Source organism: Myotis yumanensis, unplaced genomic scaffold (genome assembly GCF_028538775.1).
Source record: "Myotis yumanensis isolate MYYU_CA2020_CCGP unplaced genomic scaffold, mMyoYum1.0.hap1 SCAF_5, whole genome shotgun sequence".
Lineage (NCBI taxonomy): Eukaryota > Metazoa > Chordata > Mammalia > Chiroptera > Vespertilionidae > Myotis > Myotis yumanensis.
Window position 1 is genome coordinate 76,808,210 of NW_027223756.1, and position 19,397 is coordinate 76,827,606.

General features: G+C 56.3%; 1 protein-coding gene across 6 annotated transcripts; it reads right to left on the reverse strand.

Annotated features, from left to right (window-relative positions):
- Positions 1-292: 292 nt before the first annotated feature.
- Positions 293-19,052, reverse strand: STK11 (serine/threonine kinase 11). 6 transcript variants are annotated; one of them, XM_070415660.1, is made up of 10 exons: positions 17,722-19,052; positions 10,161-10,244; positions 9,370-9,459; positions 7,415-7,547; positions 7,203-7,339; positions 6,363-6,490; positions 4,118-4,175; positions 3,836-4,032; positions 1,478-1,696; positions 293-838 (listed from the first exon to the last, which is right to left on the reverse strand). In XM_070415660.1, exons 1-9 carry the CDS (start codon positions 18,009-18,011, stop codon positions 1,494-1,496), a joined length of 1,320 nt encoding a protein of 439 aa, XP_070271761.1. In that variant the 5' UTR covers positions 18,012-19,052; the 3' UTR covers positions 293-838; positions 1,478-1,493. The 6 variants fall into 6 exon arrangements, with proteins under 6 accessions (XP_070271761.1, XP_070271764.1, XP_070271762.1 ...); XM_070415661.1 differs by lacking the exon at positions 293-838 and adding an exon at positions 845-969; XM_070415665.1 differs by lacking the exon at positions 293-838 and adding an exon at positions 2,340-2,406 and having other exon boundaries at positions 1,615-1,696.
- Between the last annotated feature and the right edge of the window lie 345 nt (positions 19,053-19,397).

The following is a 19,397-nucleotide window of genomic DNA, read 5'->3' on the forward strand; positions in this document are numbered from 1 at the left end:
AATCTAGGTTCAGAGGCGTTGGGGGAAAGGGTCAGGGTCCTGCAGTCACACTTGGCCCTGCACTGTGGAGCTGTAGGCCCAGGAGCTAAGCCAAAGGGTGTGTTGAGCTTTGGAGAGCATAGAGGGCCAGTGTGGCCAAAGGCAGGCCCCCAGGCTGTCAGCAAGACCTGAAGACGGAGGCCAGCCCATGCACTCTAGGGTCCATAGGGGGCCCCAGGTACAGACTCAGATAACCCACCTGATAGCACGTCCTGCCACCCGACAATTCCCAAACACCCCTCACAACCACAGCTCAAATTGACCTGTTTTATTTTTTCTTAAAAAAAAAAAGAAAAAAAAAAGGAACCAACCAAACAACCAAAAGGCAGCCATCTGGCTCCCACGGGCACTGGGCATGCGTCTCGGTGGGCAGGCCCGTTCACCCCTGATGGGCTGCAGTTTGTTTGAACACATGACTAGGTATGGGAGGTGCTAACATGTAGCAAAGTAAAGAAAAGTCGGTGAGAACCAGTAGTCTAAACGTAAAGTGCACGGCGAGGTCTGTGCAGGGCCCATGGCCTGGCCTCACCCTCCCTTGGCCAGGAAAGGGGCCTAGCACAGGATTGCAAAGTTAACAGGAGGTTGTATCCACTGCCCACGATGGGGGAGGGGGAACAGACCCCAGTCTCTGCTGTCCCCAGCAACAGCCCTCCAGAACTTCCCCCCAGCTTCCTGAGGGGCAGTCAGTACGAAGGGTGTGGCGGTAGCCTTCCTTTGCGGTCAGCGGTGAGCCAGCAGTCGTTGGGAAGACTGAAGAGGACCTGGGCCATGGCACTTGGCCAGGGCTCTCCGAGACGGGCTGCAGATGGACGGAAGGTGTATCAATCCCAGGTCAGCAAATGCGCTCTGCATCCCCAGGGGCATCCCCACACCGAGGCACACTGGTAGGGCAGGAAAACTGAGGCCCAGTCCCACGGGGCTGTCAGACATCTGGAGGCCAGGAAAAGCTTTGCTGACTCGAGGGGTCACCCTTTGAGTCACTCATTGCTCACTGGGGTTCAGCAGGGCCCTTAGAGGCCCTGTGGCTGGGCAGGGGCAGCTGCTGCCTCAGGCCCACATCGTGAGCAGGTGACAGGGTCTCTACCACCTCTGGGGCCTAATCTCCACTTCCTGGACTAGGGCAGCCAGAGATACAAGGAGGGAGCAGAGACTAGGATTACAGTCTCAGCTAGACCCCAGCCACTCCCAGCACCACTGTCCTAGGAACAGCCTGGGACACGGGCAGGGCAAGCTCCCCACCCGACCCCCAGCTTCCCTCCTACACAGGGGCTCCACCTCTTGAGTGACCTCTGCCCCCGACCCTGGTGGCAGTGATCACAGACTGACAGGATTTCGAAGGGCAGAACTGGCCGTGGTCAGCAATGTCCATGAGGATGATTTGGCTAAGTTTGGGCAATGCTCACTTCCGCCCACTCCCGCCATCCCTGCTGTGGCCCACCTATGGCCGACCGCCCTCACTGCTGCTTGCAGGCTGACAGCCGACGGATCTTGCCGCTAGCAGAACAGGCCTTGCGGGCAGGGTTGGAGGCGGCACTGGCCCGGCGCTCTGCCCTCGATCTGGTGCTTAGCTGCACTGAATCGGTGCCATTCATGCACATGTTCTTGGGCAGGCCCCGACTCTGTCCGTTCTGACTGGCCTCCTCTTCTGGGACTTGTCCTAGGAGGGAGAGGGCAAGTGTGGGCTGATGGGGACCCAAGACACACACCCCTCCCCACCCCGTCCACAATTGGGGACGCCCTGTATCCTGTCCCCCTACCCCACATGACCCCACTGTCCTGCCTGCAGGGCCTCTCACCCAGGTAGAGGGAAAGCTGGCTAGCCGGCCAGGGCAAGACTCAGACACTCGGTGAAGGACCAAGGTCCTGGGACCTGTACAGGTGAGGGCCTCAGCCCTCTCACCTGTTTGTAGGCCACACCTTGCTGGGCTGCCCTGTGGGACTTGGGAGGGGCAGGGCTCAGGCTGGGTGTGTCTCTCCCAGAACAGGCCACTGGGATGAAGGGATTGGTGCCAGGGACCTACCATGATATGACCCCACCCTCACCCTCAGAGAATCCTGGCGGCCATCACTGGCCTAGGGCTTCATGCTCACTTGCACTCCTGTGCTCACTGAGGCAGAGGAGAGGAGAGCATGCACGGAGGGGCCCAGGAAGCTCATTCAGTGCACACCAAAACCTGGCTTGCTGCCTGAGGCCTGCCCTCCTGCGACATCGGTGGGAAACTGCCCTCAGCTGCCTGGAGCCCCCATCTCCTCTCCAACACAGCCCCCTCTCTGCCCAGGGTGTCCAGGGCCCGACTCACGGCTTCAGGAACTTGCCACACCCACTCGTGTGTGCCCAGGTCAGAGCTCATCCCTGCTCACAGGATCCTACTAGACAGAGTACGTAGGGGGTCTCAGCCATCAGCACAGCATCTGAGACCTGCCCCACTCACCCTCAAGGCACTGTGCCGGCAGCTACTGACCAGACCCAAGGCCCAGCTCTCAGGGCAGACGGCAGGACCCCCGTGGTGGGGACAGATGAGAGCCTCTGAGGTTGACCAACCGACTAGGACCAGAGTGGGAGGGGTCTCCATAAGCAGGTCAGGGAGAAGTGGATGCTCAACTTCGGAAATGGACTGTCCCACTTCTGGCATGGAGGACATTCCCAGGCTGGGGATCCCCACCGGGAAAGGCCACTCTGGCCTCTCACACTGGCCCAAAGGGTACTTGGGAGCCGGATCTGGGGACCTCTCAGGATCTTCACTCAGCCTTGCTAGGACAATAGGCTGCCTGTTGATGAGGGTGACACCTGGTACTTGTCACCTGTCATGGACCTGTGTCCCTGAGATGCAGGACACCTTGCTCCTGTTCTGTGAAGGGGACAGAAGCTCCAGGAGGCCTCAGATCCAGGACTGGAATGTAGCCAGGTCTCCCAGGACAACGTCCCTACAGGGAAATGGCTAAGCCAAAGCCACAGTGACTCGGGGCCCCATGGGCACCAGCCCCAAGCTGACCCTGTGGCCACAGACCCCAGGACAGCAGGACTCCTGGACCCTGCCCAGCTCTGCCAAGGACATAGCTCCTGAGGCTCCACCCACCTCACAGGCTATTGCTGCATAATGGTTCTCTCTACAATAAAAACCTACCACACAGCTGACGAATCAGGGAGGGAGACAAGCATCACCCACACATAAGCGTTGGGCAAACCTTTATGATGGGGCCTACGAAACCAGCCCCGAAACAGAACAGAACTATGAATGCTGCGAGGGGACACATCTGGCAATAGGGACAGCTGCCCAGGCTTCCTGACACCTGGACAGGGTCAGTGAGGGCTCGTGGAGGGTGCACAGCTTGGCCCCTACAGCCCAGGTAGGCAGGGTGGCTATGCTAAAGCATGGAGCTCCTCCTCGAGCTCCTGTGTGCCCCCGGCCTCAGCTTCCTCTGCAGAAAGGTCTGTGTACTGGCTCTGCTGGGTGCCTCGCTCCTCTCTAAGCCCTGCCTCAGACGCCTCCTCGCCACCTGGGGAAGCAAGGCCACTGGTCAGGGTTGGTGTCACGGCCAGGAGGGCCACTAGACCCTCAGGGCTGTCAGAGGCCTCCCCCATCGCTCGGCAGGACATGGTGTGCAGTCTGTAGAACTAATGCAGAGAGAGCCTGGGCAGCCTCTTCCCTCTGGATCCCCACCTGCTTCCATGGCTGTCTGTGAGCCCCAGCAGGCCCTTGGGGTCTGTACTGGTGTAGGTGGACCTGCCCTGAGGGCTAGGGGACATTGGGGACATCCAGGTTGGGCTGAGAGCCACTGCAACTGCCAGACTCACCAGGCACCGTGAAGTCCTGAGTATAGATGATGTCGTCCTCGATGTCAAAGAGGTCCTCCTCCCCCTCATCATCAGCGCAGCCGTGAAGGTCCTCCAGGTAGGGCACCACAGTCATGCCACGCCACCGGTCCTTGCAGTCCGAGCTTGGTGGGATGGGCACCAGCTCCTCAGCCAGCGGGTGCTTCTTCCGGAACCAGCTATGGAAGCAAGCACATCAGGACAGCCTGGAGCACCCAGATCCCCATGAGGGCCCCGCCCAGCCAGACACCTGAGGACACTCACCTGTGCTGCCTGATCTGTTGTATGGAAAACCTCTTGGCTGGCTCATATTCCAGCATCCCTGAGGAGGGGACCACGGGGGAGTCAGCATGGGCCCCTGCCCAGCTCTACCCCGCCCACCTGGTGCTCTCTAGTAGTGCTGGGCCTGTAACTGTGGGGACATGGCACTCGAAAATCCAGGGCCCTGTCCTATGAGGACACAAAGAGCAATCCCGGCACCAAGGCCCCATGTAGCCACCGGTGGAAAACCGCAAAACCATAAGCAGCGTGGCTGGAAAGACAAGGATGGGAAACTGCTTTCCAAAACAAGACCAGAGCAGGCCAGATAGGCTGTGGCCCCAGTCCACAGGTGTTGGACCTGTTGTCCACACACTTGGAAATGAGGAAGCAATGGAAGCCCCCCATCAGCAGCCAGCCATCAAAAGCCATCAAATCTGGTGACCCACAATTCCAGCCAGGAGCCCATGAGCCCTGAGAGGGCAGCAAGGACAACACATCGTGGGTGTTCGTGCTCCTGGGGCAGGTCCCACACCAGGAAAATTACGTGGAAAGGGCAACACTGGCCCCAGGCCCACCACCAGAGTGGCAGCATCATCCTCAAGCCACAGGAGACACCAGAGCCTTCAGTTTCTGCTGCTCCCACCCCTCACTCCCTGTGTCTCCGGCTCCCTTCCCAGTGGGAGGACAGTCATGCCTCCTGAACAAGATGCAGAGGAGGTGATGGGGCGCAGCGTTAAGCTGTGAACACCACCGAAGGGAGGGCAACTTTGTACTCAGGAAACAGCAGCAATTTTGGAAGCTGAGGCTCAGAATTGAAAGTCTGAGTGGTGTGGGGAGGAAGAGGAGAAATCATGGTGGTAGCCAGCTGCGAGGCTCCCGCCAGTGTCTGCTTCCCCTGTCCCTGTCCCAGCTCTCTTCACCTGGGCACAACTGCCAGCAATGTCCCTTCCCATCATGCCTGGGGGTTCTGAGACACTTGAACTCAGGGCCAGGGTGGCTCTAGAACTCACAGGGACACCTCCCACCTACCCCAGCTGATGGGCAGCGCAGGGGGAGGCACTGCCCACGGGGCCCAGCCAACAGAGAAGAGAAGGGATGGAGCTACCCTGCCGGCATCCGGGGACAGGGATGTCCTCTGCCATGTCATCACCCCACACGGGGCCATTTCAGGTATCAACAAGGGTACAACGGGCACACGGAACACGAGTACATGTAGAGAAAACACCAAACTGACTGACGCCTATCCAGGGAAGGTGAGTCCACAATATCTGACCCTTAGCAGAGCTGAGACCACCAGGGACAGAAAAGCCTTGTGTTGTGGGGGGAGGTCGAGGGCCAAGCTCTGGGTCCACCTGAGGATGGGGTGCTAACTCCATAACCATCCCACAAAGGCCTACAGGAGCCTGTGGGCACTTGGGAGTGTTCAGAGGGCAAAGGAGAGGGAAAAGGCCAGGCCAAACTCGACCTAGGGGCCCTTTTAAGCCGGCAATGGAAACAGGAGGGCTGCTTCCTAACTACTTGCTCCTTCCCTATTCCAAGAATAATCCACGCTGCATCCCCAGAGCCAGCCATCTTCCTCAAAGTCCTGGGGTGGCAGGCCAGGCCTCTGCTCAGCACCGGGAGCCCAATTCCACCTTCGATGTACTAAATGAACTTATATGTAAGAACCAGCTTGACTCAGTTACTAGGAAACTGAAGTATATTTGGGGCAGCTTGGGAACATGACTTGACCTTTCCAGCTGTGCCTTATGCAAAGTCTAGATATTGACTGAACATCCAATGAGGAGAGGGTATAAGGTCAGTCACACACCAGAGCATAAAGACTAAAGGCAGAAAGAGAACCTAAGATGGCACTGCACTGATGCATCTTACACACTAGCCACGTGCTGGGTGTGCAACATCTTCATAAACTGTCTCATCCAAACTCACTAACCGCCAGCCTCAGGCTGCCAACTAGGGCTCCCACCTACCTGTCCTCAACCTGCCAGCACTGTGTGGACTCACAGCGCCACCTGCTGCACTGACTGGGAAATGCAGGAGGACAGTGTGACCCAGCAGGCACTATTTCCTTGGGGGTTGGGGGTAGGAGTCAGAGCAGGCAGTGGAGCACAAGGCTCAGCCTTCCTAGACACAGCCATTCTCCATACCTCACGCCCTCCATGTTTCACGAAGAAGTGTGCTCCTACCCACCCTCGACAGACCTGCCCCACCCAGGGCCCGTGGTTGGTCTCCATCCTGAGGGCCTCACCTTTCAGCAGGTCCGAGAGTGGAGGGCCGCAGTCGCCTGGGATCGTGTAGTCCCCCTTCCCGATGTTCTCAAACAACTTGTAGATGTTGTCCCCCTCGAAGGGGTACAGGCCTGTTGTGATGTTGTATCTTCGCCCCCGAGCGGAAGGACAGAGGCCCAGTCAGTTGGGGCTTGTCCTGCAGCTCTGGCCCGGAACCTGCCTGGCACAGGAACCTCAAACCACTCCCACATATAGGGCCCAATATTGGGGGGCAGGAATGATCTGGAATAAAGGGTGGTGGCTGCACCACTGAAAATACTGGAAACTGCTGGATTGTACACTTTACAGTGTGGGTCACATGGTATGTGAATGCTCTCTCAATGAAATACAAACGCCCAGCTGGCGGCTGCCCTATGGCAGAGACGGATGGGAGGTTGTCGATGGGGGGCTGTGCCCAATCATCTGCAGCATGAGTGCCACTTCAAGAGTGAACAGGGTCCCAGAGAACTCTGATAGGCCAATCAGCACTGTTATTCCAAAGTGCTCAGGGACATGCCCCATCAGGCCAGCAGACCAAAGCGGCAGAATGGGGGGTGGGAGTGGGGGAGAGCACATAGCGGTTGGCCAAGATACACTTTCAACTTGCCATGTCTGAAAACTCGCAGTATAAAGCATCAGGACATAAGGCACCCACAAGATGAGCGTGGCCAGTTGTCAACCCGTGGGAATAAAGACAAACGGGGCCCTTGATAACTGAAGGGAAGGCAGCCCTCATTCCCACCCACAGGGGCTGGTTCCAGAAGCCCATAGCCAAAGCAAGGGTGGGCGAAAAAGGGGGCCCATAGCCCACAGGCACTTACAGTGTAACCCCAGCCGACCAGATGTCCACCTTAAAGCCGGAGAAGGTGTCCAAGCCATTGGCAATCTCAGGCGGCTGGAATGCTGGGGAACCCTGGCTCGTCCTGCATGTGTCATCCTCAGCGAAAGGGTGCAGGGCCTGTGACAGAGCCAGGCGGCCTCAGGAAGTGGTCCCGGGGAGCACCCGGCCCTCACCCTGGTCCTGGGGTCCTACCTCGGCCACACCCAGGTCAGAGATCTTGAGTGTGCCACTGGTGGTGAGCAGCAGGTTGCCCGGCTTGATGTCCTTATGCACAATGCCCTGGCTGTGCAGGTACTCCAGGCCATCCACCAACTGGCAGAAATACCTACAGGACACAATGGCCTCCTGGGGTCACCCAGCAAAACCAAAAACAGGAGGCAAAAGCTCGGGAGCCACCAGGGTGAGCAAACAGAGAAATGACAGTTCAGGAGGCCCCTCAGGGAAACACGGCTCTCAGGTAGGGCTGAGCCACTGCTAGGCCCCCGAGAGCTATAATCACTCCTACCCAAGGCACCTGGGAGGGCAAAGAAGGGCTCCTCCTCCCTCTCTCAATCAGACAACCCTTCCTTTGATATATATACTAGAGGCCTAGTGCATGAATTCATGCACCGAGGGGGGGGGGGGGCGGCGGATGGACCGTGGGAAGTTGGCCACCAGCTCCCTTGGAGCCAGCTCTCAGCCCCCCTGGGAAAGGGGCCACATCTGCCGCCATCCACCCCTGGGTCCCAGTCCCAGCCCAGGGTCCAAAGGCCCCGGTGAAGTCGGGAGAGAAGGAGATGGTCGCCGGGCCAGGTGTGGAAGGAACAGATGCTGAAGCCACTGTTGGCACCATGCCACAGGGAGGTTCCCCGCCTCCCCCTTCCCTCGCCGCCACCGTGGCAGGCAGGTGGCCCCCGGGGAAGGGCGAGGACAGGAGCAGGACAAACCCTTGTGTCAAGGGCTGACTTTCAATAGATCACAGTGAGGGAGTTGCTCTACTATGTAGTAAACCCTGACCCAAAAGCAGGTAGTCTATGAATGGTTTAGCACAAGGGGCCGATGGGGGCAGACTGGCCAGGGGGAGGGACCGCGAGCAGTTGGCCGGCCGAGGGAGGTTGGCTGTGGAAGCGCACTGACCACCAGGGGGCAGCTCCTGCATTGAGCATCTGTCCCCTGGTGGTCAGTGCGTGTCATAGCGACTGGTCAACTGGTCATTCCAGTCATTTGGTCGTAATGGTTGCTTAAGCTTTTATATATATATAGATATATAATTTTTTTAAATTGACTTCAGAGAGGAAGGGAGAAGGAGATAGAAACATTAAAGATGAGAATCATTGATCAGCTGCCTCCCACACGTCCCCTACTGGGGATTGAGCTACAACCCAGGCATGTACCCTGACCTGCAATCAAACTGTGACTTCCTGGTCCATTAGTTGACATGCAACCAGGTAGGCCAGGTAGCCCTTCCCTACTGTCCCCATCAGCTCAAGGGATGTGTAACACCCCCTCCCTTCAATTGCTCTGGCACAGACATAGCCATGTAGCCCCCCCTGAAGTCCTCCATGGAGCCAGAGACCTGGGCTTACCCCAGTGTTCTTCCACTCACACCACAGGCCAGCTGGTCCTGCAGCAAGGAAGGGGGATGCTACTTCAGGGGGGCTAGCCAGCCAGTGGCAGTATAGATCACTGTCAGGGGCTTCCTAAGGATCAGGAGGTCTCAAAGCCTTGGGAGCAGGCACACTGGAGCAGAGCATGCACACAGAGGGGCTGCTGGCCCAGGGTCCTGCAAACTACCCAAACTCTGAGTTTTAAAGCACACTTGAGCCTTCAATTCACTGGTAATCAGAAAAAGTTGTTGGAACACAGGACTGAGTCCTTGAAGCCCTAGGGCAGCGGTTCTGCGGTTCTCAACCTTGTGGGTCGCGACCCTTTCATAGGGGTCGCCTAAGACCATTGGAAAACACATACACAATTACATATTGTTTTTGTGATTAATCACAATGCTTTAATTATGTTCAATTTGTAACAATGAAATTGGGGGTCACCACAACATGAGGAACTGTATTAAAGGGTCGCGGCATTAGGAAGGTTGAGAACCACTGGTCTAGGGCCTGTGGATGATATGGCAGGACAGAGAGGCAGCCATAGGCCTGGCCATGCACACTCACCCATGAGCCTGGCACACAGGGAACCGCTTCTCAGGCACGCTGTCCAGCATCTCCTGCATGCCACACACACAGTACTCCATGACCATATACGTGCAGTGCTAAGGAAACCACGGCCCAGCCCAGACCCCACCCCAGGCAGAACCTGTCCCCAGGGATAGCTGGGAAGAAGGCCCTAGAAGGTGGTGGTGGGAGACCAGAGGCAGTTGGGACAGAAGACTAGAAGTGTCCTCTAGTCTCAGGTCAGGAGTGGGGTATAGGGCGGAGGCTACAGGGCCAGACAGCCCGGGGTCAGGCAGAAATTCTCCACCCCTAAGCTGGGTCTCTACCGAGGGGAGTCTTGAGACATGGACAGAGAGAAGCCACATGCTGGGAACCCTGTCACTGCACCTGTGAGTCGGTGATGGGCACTTGTGGAAGGACACTGACCCCTCAGAGGGACCCTGGGCCCTCATGAGCCTGCTTCTGGGAGCTGGAGTCAGCCAGGGCCGCACATTTTGGAGAGAGCCTGTGCCCCTCAACGAAGGGCAAAGGCCAAGGACACTCTGTATTCCAGAAGGACACTCTGGCCCCAGAAGGCAAGGCCCAAATGCCAGAGGTAGGGGGTGTGCCAGCCACGGGGCTCCTAAATGAGGGGTCACCTAGACTGGGCCAGGAAGTGTCTTCTCTCCAGACCCAGTACTCCCATTTGGGCCATGGAGCGACAGGAGGACACCAGATAGTCCCGGAATAACTGGGAAGACAGACACACAGGTGTCATGGCCCAGGTCCCCCACCACAATCCCGAAGGATATATCTTCTGTTTCTCCTCATTGTAAAGCACGTCCACTAGCTGGATGACGTTTTTGTGCCGCAACCTCCGCAGTAGCTGAATTTCCCTGGAGAGAGGACAGAGCATCAGCCAAACCCTCTGTGTGGTGGGATGCAGAACTTGCCCTTGGGTGCCATGCAGAGGACACACCAGCTCTGAGGTGCCAGGAGAACGGGGAGGCTCTGCCACTGCCCCTTCCACTGAGCCAGTCTGCACAGGGACAGTGGATGGGGCCTGAACAGGGACAGCACAATCAGGACACTTGTTACCCATTTTGACTGAAGATGAACAATTTGTTTTACAAGAGACCACACACAGGGACAGCAGAGCAAGGGTGGCATGAGCACCTAGTATGCAGAGCTGTGCTTATGGTGCATCGCCAGAGATAGGGTTGTCGTACAGAAAAGCTAGGCCATGCCCACCCCTTGCTGTCTCCTAAGGATTCCCTTCTTCTCCCAGCACTCTAAAGTCCTGGAAGAAGGACAACCCCACCAGCCCTCCTAGAATGGTCATCAACGCACCACTGCCAACCTGGCACCAACCACACCCGTTGGCTTGTGACAAGGGCTGGGCACAGACCCTGTGCACAGTACTGCCTACTCTGCAAGTGACCTTCCATGCGTCTTGTCTCCAACAGCCTGAGCAGGAGGGGCCTGCACAGCTGAAGCACTGGGGGTCAGGAAGTGGTAAGTAGCCCCTCAGAAGGTTGAAGTTACTGGGTGACATAGCAATTCTGCTCCAGGTATGTACCCAGAACTGCAGACATGCACACAGAAGCCTGCATGGGCACACTCATGGCAGCACCACACAGAGGCCCCAAAGTAAAAACCACCATGTGTCCATCCAGAGGACATGGGCCCTTCGGCACATGTAAGGGAGCCTACAGTGGAGCTCCACGTGCCTGACTGCCCAAGCCCAAAAACACTTTTCCTTTTTTCAAATATATTTTTATTGATTTCAGAGAGAGGAAGGGATAAAGAGGGATAGAAACATCAATGATGAGAGAGAATCATGATCAACTGCTTCCTGCACGCCCCCTCCTGCAGGCTCAATCCTCCAGCTTCCACTGGGGATTGAGCCCAAAACACAGGCATGTACCCTGACTGAGAATCGAACCGTGACCTCCTGGTTCATGGGTCAATGCTCAATCACTGAGCCACGCCGACTGGACCAGAAACACCTTTCCAAATGAGGCACAGATAGCCCACAACAGTATGTGACTGCATTGGGAGTGGGAACCCTGGCTGCTAGTTGGGGGCTCTGGAGTGCACACCCCAAGTCCTCACTGATGAGGATCAGCTCCACAGATCTGCAGCCCTGCATCTGGAGATCACTTGGGGCCCATCTCCTGCACTGTGCCCCCCTCTGCTCACGAGTAGGACAAATTCTGACAGAAATTGGCTGATGGCACCCTGTCCTCTGCAGTGAGACAGCTCAGTGCTCTTGTTGATGTCAATGAAGTGTGTTCTTAAAAAAAAAGAGGCCCACCTGCTTAACTTAATGAGGCTGACCCACTGGGGTGAGGTGGGATGAGTGTGGGAGAGTATTTGTTCATTTGTTTGTCCAGTAACTGGATCAAAGCACTCCATATAAACATGTAAGTCCCATGACTCACACCAGGAAAGAACTGACACACAGTCAGCTTCACAGAGATGGGAAAGTGGGAACCTTGTGCCCCCAGCAGCAGGAGCATTTGTGTGGATGGTGCCTCAGGTGAGGTAACTGGAGACATGCCATTAGCATGACTTGAGCTGCCTACAAAAGAAATAGCATGTAGGTGGCAGCCACCAAAACCATCACTCAGTGACCTCGAGGGCACAGAGGAGCTTCTATCACTGTCTCTATATTGTCAACTTCTACAAGCTGCCTCTCTGGCCAGAAAATGAGAATAATATTTAAAGAAAAAGGCAAGTCCAAGTGCCCAGCCAGGATGTAGGAAGTGATGGAGAGGAAGCGGTGCCTTCCAGGTCAGGAAGGCTTGCCTCTGCTCCTTGGAAACCTGCCCGTGGGCAATGCCCAAGCGAAGTAGATTGTTCAGTGACTCTGATGAACACAAGAGAAACTGAAGAGCCACCTCCACACTCAGCCTGAAACACATGGGAACGGGCAAGGGAGACAAGGCTAGGACACAGCCACTGCTCAGAACCACCTCATCTCGCTCCCCTCCAGATGGATGCAGGGCAGGCCCAGGGCTAATGGCGGCTTTGACAGAGGGACACTGAGCAAGATCCCCTCACCTCCTGGTCCTTTTGCTGACACTTCTGAACACAGGGCAAAGGGCCCTCAGAAGTGGGAGAAGGAATAAAATAAGGGGAAATTCACTAAAAGTGCAGTTCAACACAAACACTTGTACATAAATGTTCACAGCAACAGGATTTATAATAGACACTAGATGGAAACAACTCAAATGCCCATCAAAATAAATAAACAGAATGTGACCCATCCACAAACTGGGATATTAATTACTCAGTCATAAAAAGGAGTGAAGTGCTGACACTCCCTAAAACATGGATGGACCTTGAAAACACGAAACTCAGTGAGAGAAGCCAGACACAAAAGGCCACACAGTATATAATTCCATTTATGTGAACTGTCCAGAACAGGCAAAACCAGAGACAAAAAGTGGGTTAGTGGTTGCCAGAGGCTAGGGGAGGACGGGGGGGTTGGGGGGTGGGTAGCTGCTAATGGGGAAGGGCTTCTTTTGGGATGATGAAATGTTCTGAAATAGGTAGTGGTAAAGGTTTCACAATCTGTGAAAGTACTAAATGACACTGAATTACACATTAGTTAGCTGAGTTTTATGCTACAAAAATTGTCTCTCAATAAAGCCGTTAAAAAAAAATAAACGACAGCCTCTGGTCAGTGTTCTCGGTGGTTAGAGTCAACCCACGCACCAAAGGGTCTCGGGTTCAATTCCCAGTCAAGGGTACATACCTGGGTTGCAGGTTTGATCCCTCCTCCTGGTCAGTCAGGGCATGTGCGGGAAGGCAACCAATTGATGTGTCTCTCTCACGCTGTTTCTCTCCCCCACCCCACTCTTGCTAAAAAAATCAATGCAAAAAATATCCTTGGGTAAGGATTAACCAAAAATAAAAGTAAAAGAAAATAGATGATAGTTCAGCCACAGGTAGATGTGAGATAAAGGGAAAGTCGACTATGATTCCCCACATACTCACAGGCGAAGAGCCAGAATTCTACATGGACTTTGGCCCAGTGCCTCATGCTCCCACTGCATCTCAGAGTCGCCCCTCTATCAGGGAAAGACCAGGCAAACAGGGGGGCCCCCAGGACATTCGGTGCAGGTGAGCCTCGGCAGGTGGCTGTGCTCTCTTGCTGTTGCTCTGGCAGCTGGCCAGTGTGGCCTCACAGCGGAATCCTTCCCAATACCGAGGAGGGTAGGCATCCCAGCAGGTGCTGGGACCTTGTAGAGGCCACTCGGGACAGGAATGAAAGCCAACAAAGTCCAAGGCTCTGGTCCTCAATGCGCTAAATCACAACCACTTACCATCCAGATCCAAGTACCTGCCAATCACTGCAAGGAAGTCCCAGCCTTGTCAGGCCCAGCAAGGACACCAGCTTCTACTCCCAGAGCCATCACTACTCTGCTGAGGCTCTGGCCACACAGGGGGCAGGCCAGCCAAGGGAAAAGAAACAGCCTGGGTGGCCAAGCACATCTTACTGTCACTTCCCTAACACAAACAGCAGACACGTGTCAGAAACCATACTCAATAGAGGATAAGTTGTAATGTGACACTGAGCTGTGGTGGACCGGTAGTCTGCACTCAGCTTATCAAACTCACCCACCCTTCTTCTGATCCAGAAACTCCATTTCTGGTGATATGTCCTTCATACCCTTGAGCTTGTCACGCAACATGGCACAAAGTAACTCATCAACACAGCAGAAACGTCCACAGCACAGGGAGGACCAGACTCAGCCAGTATGAACAGAGAGACCCACCGTGGGACAGAAAGGTGGATTGGCTTGGGCTGCAGGGCAGACCACGCCAAGACTTTGGTACTAAGCAGGAGTGAAACTGTTTCATGTTTCTAAACATGAAAACAAAACAAAAAACACACATAAAGACCACTCTTTGATGACATGTATTCTCTCAAGTCATCTGTGCAGTTGTAGTGGGGGTTTCCCTCAGCCCTGATAAGGGCCTGCCTAGCTGGACCTCCTCATCTCCTGCACCCCAGAGTGTGCCCACCTGGTAGGGAACTGTCTATACCCAAGAAGAGGGAGCAGGGGTGACCCCCCCCGCAGACACCTTCTTTTGGGCTTGATCTGTGCAGTTCTACTGCCTATTGGAAACACAAGTACATTCAACTTATTGTTTAAAAGTGATCCTTAGGGGAATTTTATTTTTTATTAAAATTTGCTTGGATAAGGTAAGAAAACAAATAAAAAAGGAAGTGGAGCAAGATACATCAGTATTAAGATTACAAAACAAAAAAAAAGATTACAAGAAATTGTTCATTTTTACTTGATGCTTTTTTGAACTTTGCTGTTTTATAAGAACAAGCAAGGGGACACGTACAGACCCACAGCAGCCTTCCTAGAGAAAGCCCATGAAGGAGAGAAGGGCATTCTGATCTGTCCCACCACTTGGGCAAACATTGTTCTTTCAGAAAAAAGCTCTGATCCAACTGAGGCTTGTCTGGAAGGTTCTGGACACTCCTCTAAGAGCAGTGACTGCAGTCGAGTTTATTAAACCTCTCGCAGACAAAGGAGCCTTTTTCCCTTGCAGTGGGCTAGCTGGCAGCAAGGGAGCCCAGCTCTCCAGGCCAGGGAGCTGACAACTGTCTCCTCAGGACCAGAGACCTGCATGGGGTAGGCCCACCCAATCTCCTCTTGTGGACTTGGAACAGCAGAGCAGAGGCTCAAGAAAGGAGATGCAGCCCTAACCGGTTTGGCTCAGTGGATAGAGCGTCGGCCTGCGGACTGAAGGGTCCCAGGTTCAATTCTGGTCAAGGGCATGTACCTTGGTTTCGGGCACATCCCCAGTAGGGTGTGTGCAGGAGGCAGCTGATCGATGTTTCTCTTTCATTGATGTTTCTAACTCTTTATCCCTCTCCCTTCCTCTCTGTAAAAAATCAATAAAATATATTTTTAAAAAAGAAAAAAGAAAGGAGGTGCAGCTGCAAAACCAGTTTCTAATCCCAGCTGCAAAACCAGGTGGATAGGACAGCTCTGAGCCAGCCCAGCACTCCAAGGGAAAACTCATAAAGGGGAACCTCTGCACGCAGGTCCAGGCCTGAGTTGATGAAATTGAGCGCTGGCTCAGTGCCTGCTACTGACATCTTATGCTAATTGCCAGGTTGGCCGAGGACCACCAACCACTGGCCACTCTGGCCTGCTTCCTCTCCAGTTCTTCCCACAGACACTTCAGAACCCAGCTCCATGCAACCCCAACACTACATGCCCACAAGTCTCCATACGCTCTTGGGACTTCAGCTGATCCTTCAGGAAACCAGGAGCAGGATGCCAGCGCCCTGCGGTCCTCCAGCTGGGTTCTGGTCATTTGTGTCTCTAGTGGAGCATGAGGGAGCTCTCGAGTGCCCTCTAACTTAACCTTGGTGTGTAGGAACTGCATCTCCTGAAAGGGCGCCTTATCACAGGCACATTAAACCTTAGCAAAAGGGGGACCCCTGTCTACCTTGACATGCCCTCCATCACGGTGGGGGAGTGTAGACCTTCTGGGACCTGCTAACCCTGCTACCACCAGTCAGTGCCCTAATCTACATACACCAAGACCCCCTATGGCTAGCAGGGTGGGCTTGGTGGATGACTAGCCAGACAGATCAATTGGTGCTGGAACCCAGCCACTGGGAAGGGACTCTGGGAACCCCTCCTACCTCGGGCTGCTGCTCCCGAGAGGCTGGGGCCTGGGGTGCACAGCAGCAGAACATCAAGTGGCCAGCACCAGAACACGTCGATGGACCAATGCCGATTCCATCCGGAGGGCTCAGCCAGGCGGGAAGAGACCAGAGCCCGTTCCAGGACAGATGGGATTTGATGCCTAAGAGGAGCCAGGAGGACAAGGACAACACTGGAGAGCAGGAGGGAGATCCATTTCCAGGGCAGCATTCCAAATGCAGGAACTCACTGCCCTCAACCTGCAGTAGTAGCAATCTGGCTGCCTGAGGGCCACACTGTCCCCACAAGCTTCTAATGAGAAAACATGACTTAGGGCCAGCAGTCCAGTGGGAGTTTCTAACTTGAGAGTGAGGCTTCACTTGACCCTCAGGAGGGCGTCTGCTTTTGGGGCCTGAGTCTCCCCAAGGACATACCATGGCTCCTGCCCAACCCACCTCACAGATGAGAGACTGGTACAGAGAACTGACCAACTGGCCCTAAGGTGCCCAGCCACACCTTCGCCCAGTGTCTTCAAGGATGGGCTGTAAAAAGGCCTCACCAAAACACAACCTACCTTGCCCACTGCCCCACCCACCTCGCAAGTGGCTCAAAGAATACCAGGCCCTAACAAGGAGCCCTGTCAGTCCAACCCCAGTTCTCTACTCCACCCCCCTTTCCACTCCCCCAGGTGTTTCAAAGCAAGTGAAAACAGCCCAGCTCTCCTGCCAGTGGGAAGGAGGGAGGTGAAAGCTCACCCAGTGAGCGGCACTTCCAGGACAGGACTGGCCTGGCCAGCCTGCTTGCCTGCTTGCGGACCAGACAGGCCAAGGTCACAGTAAGTCCTGCTGCCTGGCATGTTAGATAAACCTCTTCTGGGAATCTGGAGGCTGGGAGGGGCGTGGGTGTGGGTAGGGCAGGGTTCCACCCCCGGCAGCAATAAGGAGGGACACCCCCCCATCCTGAAACTAGAAGAGGAAGGAGACAGAGCCCCCACCGCCCTTGGGGGACTTTTGATAGCAGGCCTGGGCACCTCCAGGATACCTAGGGGGCAGATTGCGCAGAAGAAATTCATGTAAAAAGTTCACCAGGACACAAGCAATTCCCCTCTGGGGGTCACTGGGCCTGCAGTCAGGGATATCTAGTGACATCCAGGCCAGCAGGAAGGGATAAGTACCCCCTGCTGACTGATAAGCCGGTGCAAACAATTATTTTTGGCAACTACAGGGTTCCCCTCCAACAGGATAAACAAATCGCATTTCGCCTGGCGCTAGTACCATACTGGCTGCTCACTAAGCAGAAAAACTGATGGCCTCCAAGGCCGTTTCCGGGCAGAAACTCTCAGGGCCAAACAAACACTGGCTGGCTCCACCGGGCACCTAAGTTCTTTGGACAGCTGGCCGAGCCAGGAAAAGAGGGACGTGCCCCTACGGAGGACAACTCTGACACTGGCACCTAAGAGCCAAAGGCACCAGAACCCAGCTACAACAAGCTAGCCTGACTTCCTGAAAGTACTGAAGCACCTTTCCAACGACACTTTCTCTGGCAAGGGGATGCAGGAACAGCTGGTCACCTCAAAGAAGGAAGGACGGACGGAAGGAAGGAAGGAAGTAAGGGAAGGAAGGAAGGAGGACGACACTGGCGGGCCTGGGACATCCAAAGCTGCACGGGTCAGAAAGCCCACACTTACTTCTTCACGTTGGCTTCCCCATTGGGGATCCTCCGCAACTTCTTCTTCTTGAGGATTTTGACGGCTCTCCTGCACAACGTCTCCGAGTCCAGCACCTCCTTCACTTTGCCGTAGGACCCCTCCCCCAGCAGGTCCCCCATCAGGTACTTGCCAATGAGCTTGGCGCGCTTGCGGCGGGGCTGGTAGATGACCTCGGTGGAATCGATGCGGTGGATGAACGTGTCCATTCCCACCGACATCAGCTCGCCCTCTGTAAACATGCCCAGTTGCTGCGGGTCTGCCACATCCATCCTGGACCCAAGGTCTCCGACTCGAGCCGCCGGCAGTACCTTATCCCCTTTATGGATGCCCCGGTGAGCGGTCCTTCTTTTTGTCCCCCCGCCCGCCCCCGCCCCAAATTCCCTTCTCAAAAAAAAAAAAAAGTCAACAAAAACGCAAAAGAAAAACCCTTCTTCGAAAAGAAACGGTTGTACTAAACGTGAGTTCAAGAGGAGCGATGGTCCGAGGCCCGGACACCCAACGGTGCGCAGCGCCGCAAGTTTCAATGCGACCCGGCCTGGCAGCTCCGGGTCGGGCCGGCGTGTCCTCGGGGGCCCAGGGGAGGCCGGTGGGGTTGCGAAGTGCTAGGTCATCCTCCAGGGACTTTAGACCCTCCGGCAAACATGGACGCGGCCGAGCCAAGTCTTCTCCGGGCCGTCCATTACCAGCGGGCCGTGGCGCGCGCCCGTAGCCCCCGCAGGCCCCGGAGCCCCCAAAGCTGGGCAGATGAGCTTCGCTGGGGGCCGGGGCGTCTCCGGCAGGCTCGTGGTCCTAGGGTCCCGAGAAGTGGCAGGTGCCTATCCGGCTCGGTCCGCTGCCGCCTGCCCCGGGCGCGTATCGGGGGTCTGGAAGCCACCTGGGGCACTCCCGCCGCAAAAAGCAACTTCCGTGGGAACCGGCCTCCCGGGCGCCCCCAAACCGGCCTGGGACCCACAAGCGGCCTCGCGGGCGCCCCCCACCCCAAACGGCAGCCCGCGCTCGCTCTCCGACCCGAACGCTGTCCGCCGCGGCCCTCGAAGCTGAGGGGGACCGTAGAACTCCGGGCAGGCGAAGCGGCGCAGGCCACAGGCCCCGGGGCCGGGGGTTCCCGATGCAGCCGGGGACCGGACAGCGCGTCCCCCGCCGCGGCCGCCCCAAGCGTGGAGCAGGAGGGGCGGCGCGGGGACCCAGCCCATGCAAGGCGGCCGCGGTGCCACCCGGCCCCGCCGCCGCCTGCACTCCCGCCTCACTCGCGAGCGCCCCGGGCCGCCTCCCGCTTCCGCACCCGACACGCCGCCGCCATCTTGTTTACCTCCCGCCCCCGCCCTGAGCCGCCGCGCCGCCGCGGACCCGCCCCTCGCGACGCCGACGTGCCCGCCCGTTGGCCCAGACGGCACTCCCCGCCCCGCCCCGCCCCAGCCGTCTATTGGGCCGTTTGGACCCGGGCGGGCGGCCGAGCAGGGATAGGTTCGCGCTCGGCTCCGCCCCAAGGGTGGATACTGCTTGATCATTGGTCCGCAGAGGCACCCCCTTGGGGCGGGGCGGAAAGTGGAGGTGGGGAAGTGAGGCTGCAGCGACGACCTCGTAGGGGTTTGGACCTGTGGTTGGAGGTTAGGGGTGCTAACCGGCTCCCCGAAACATCCGTGAGGCGGGTGTAA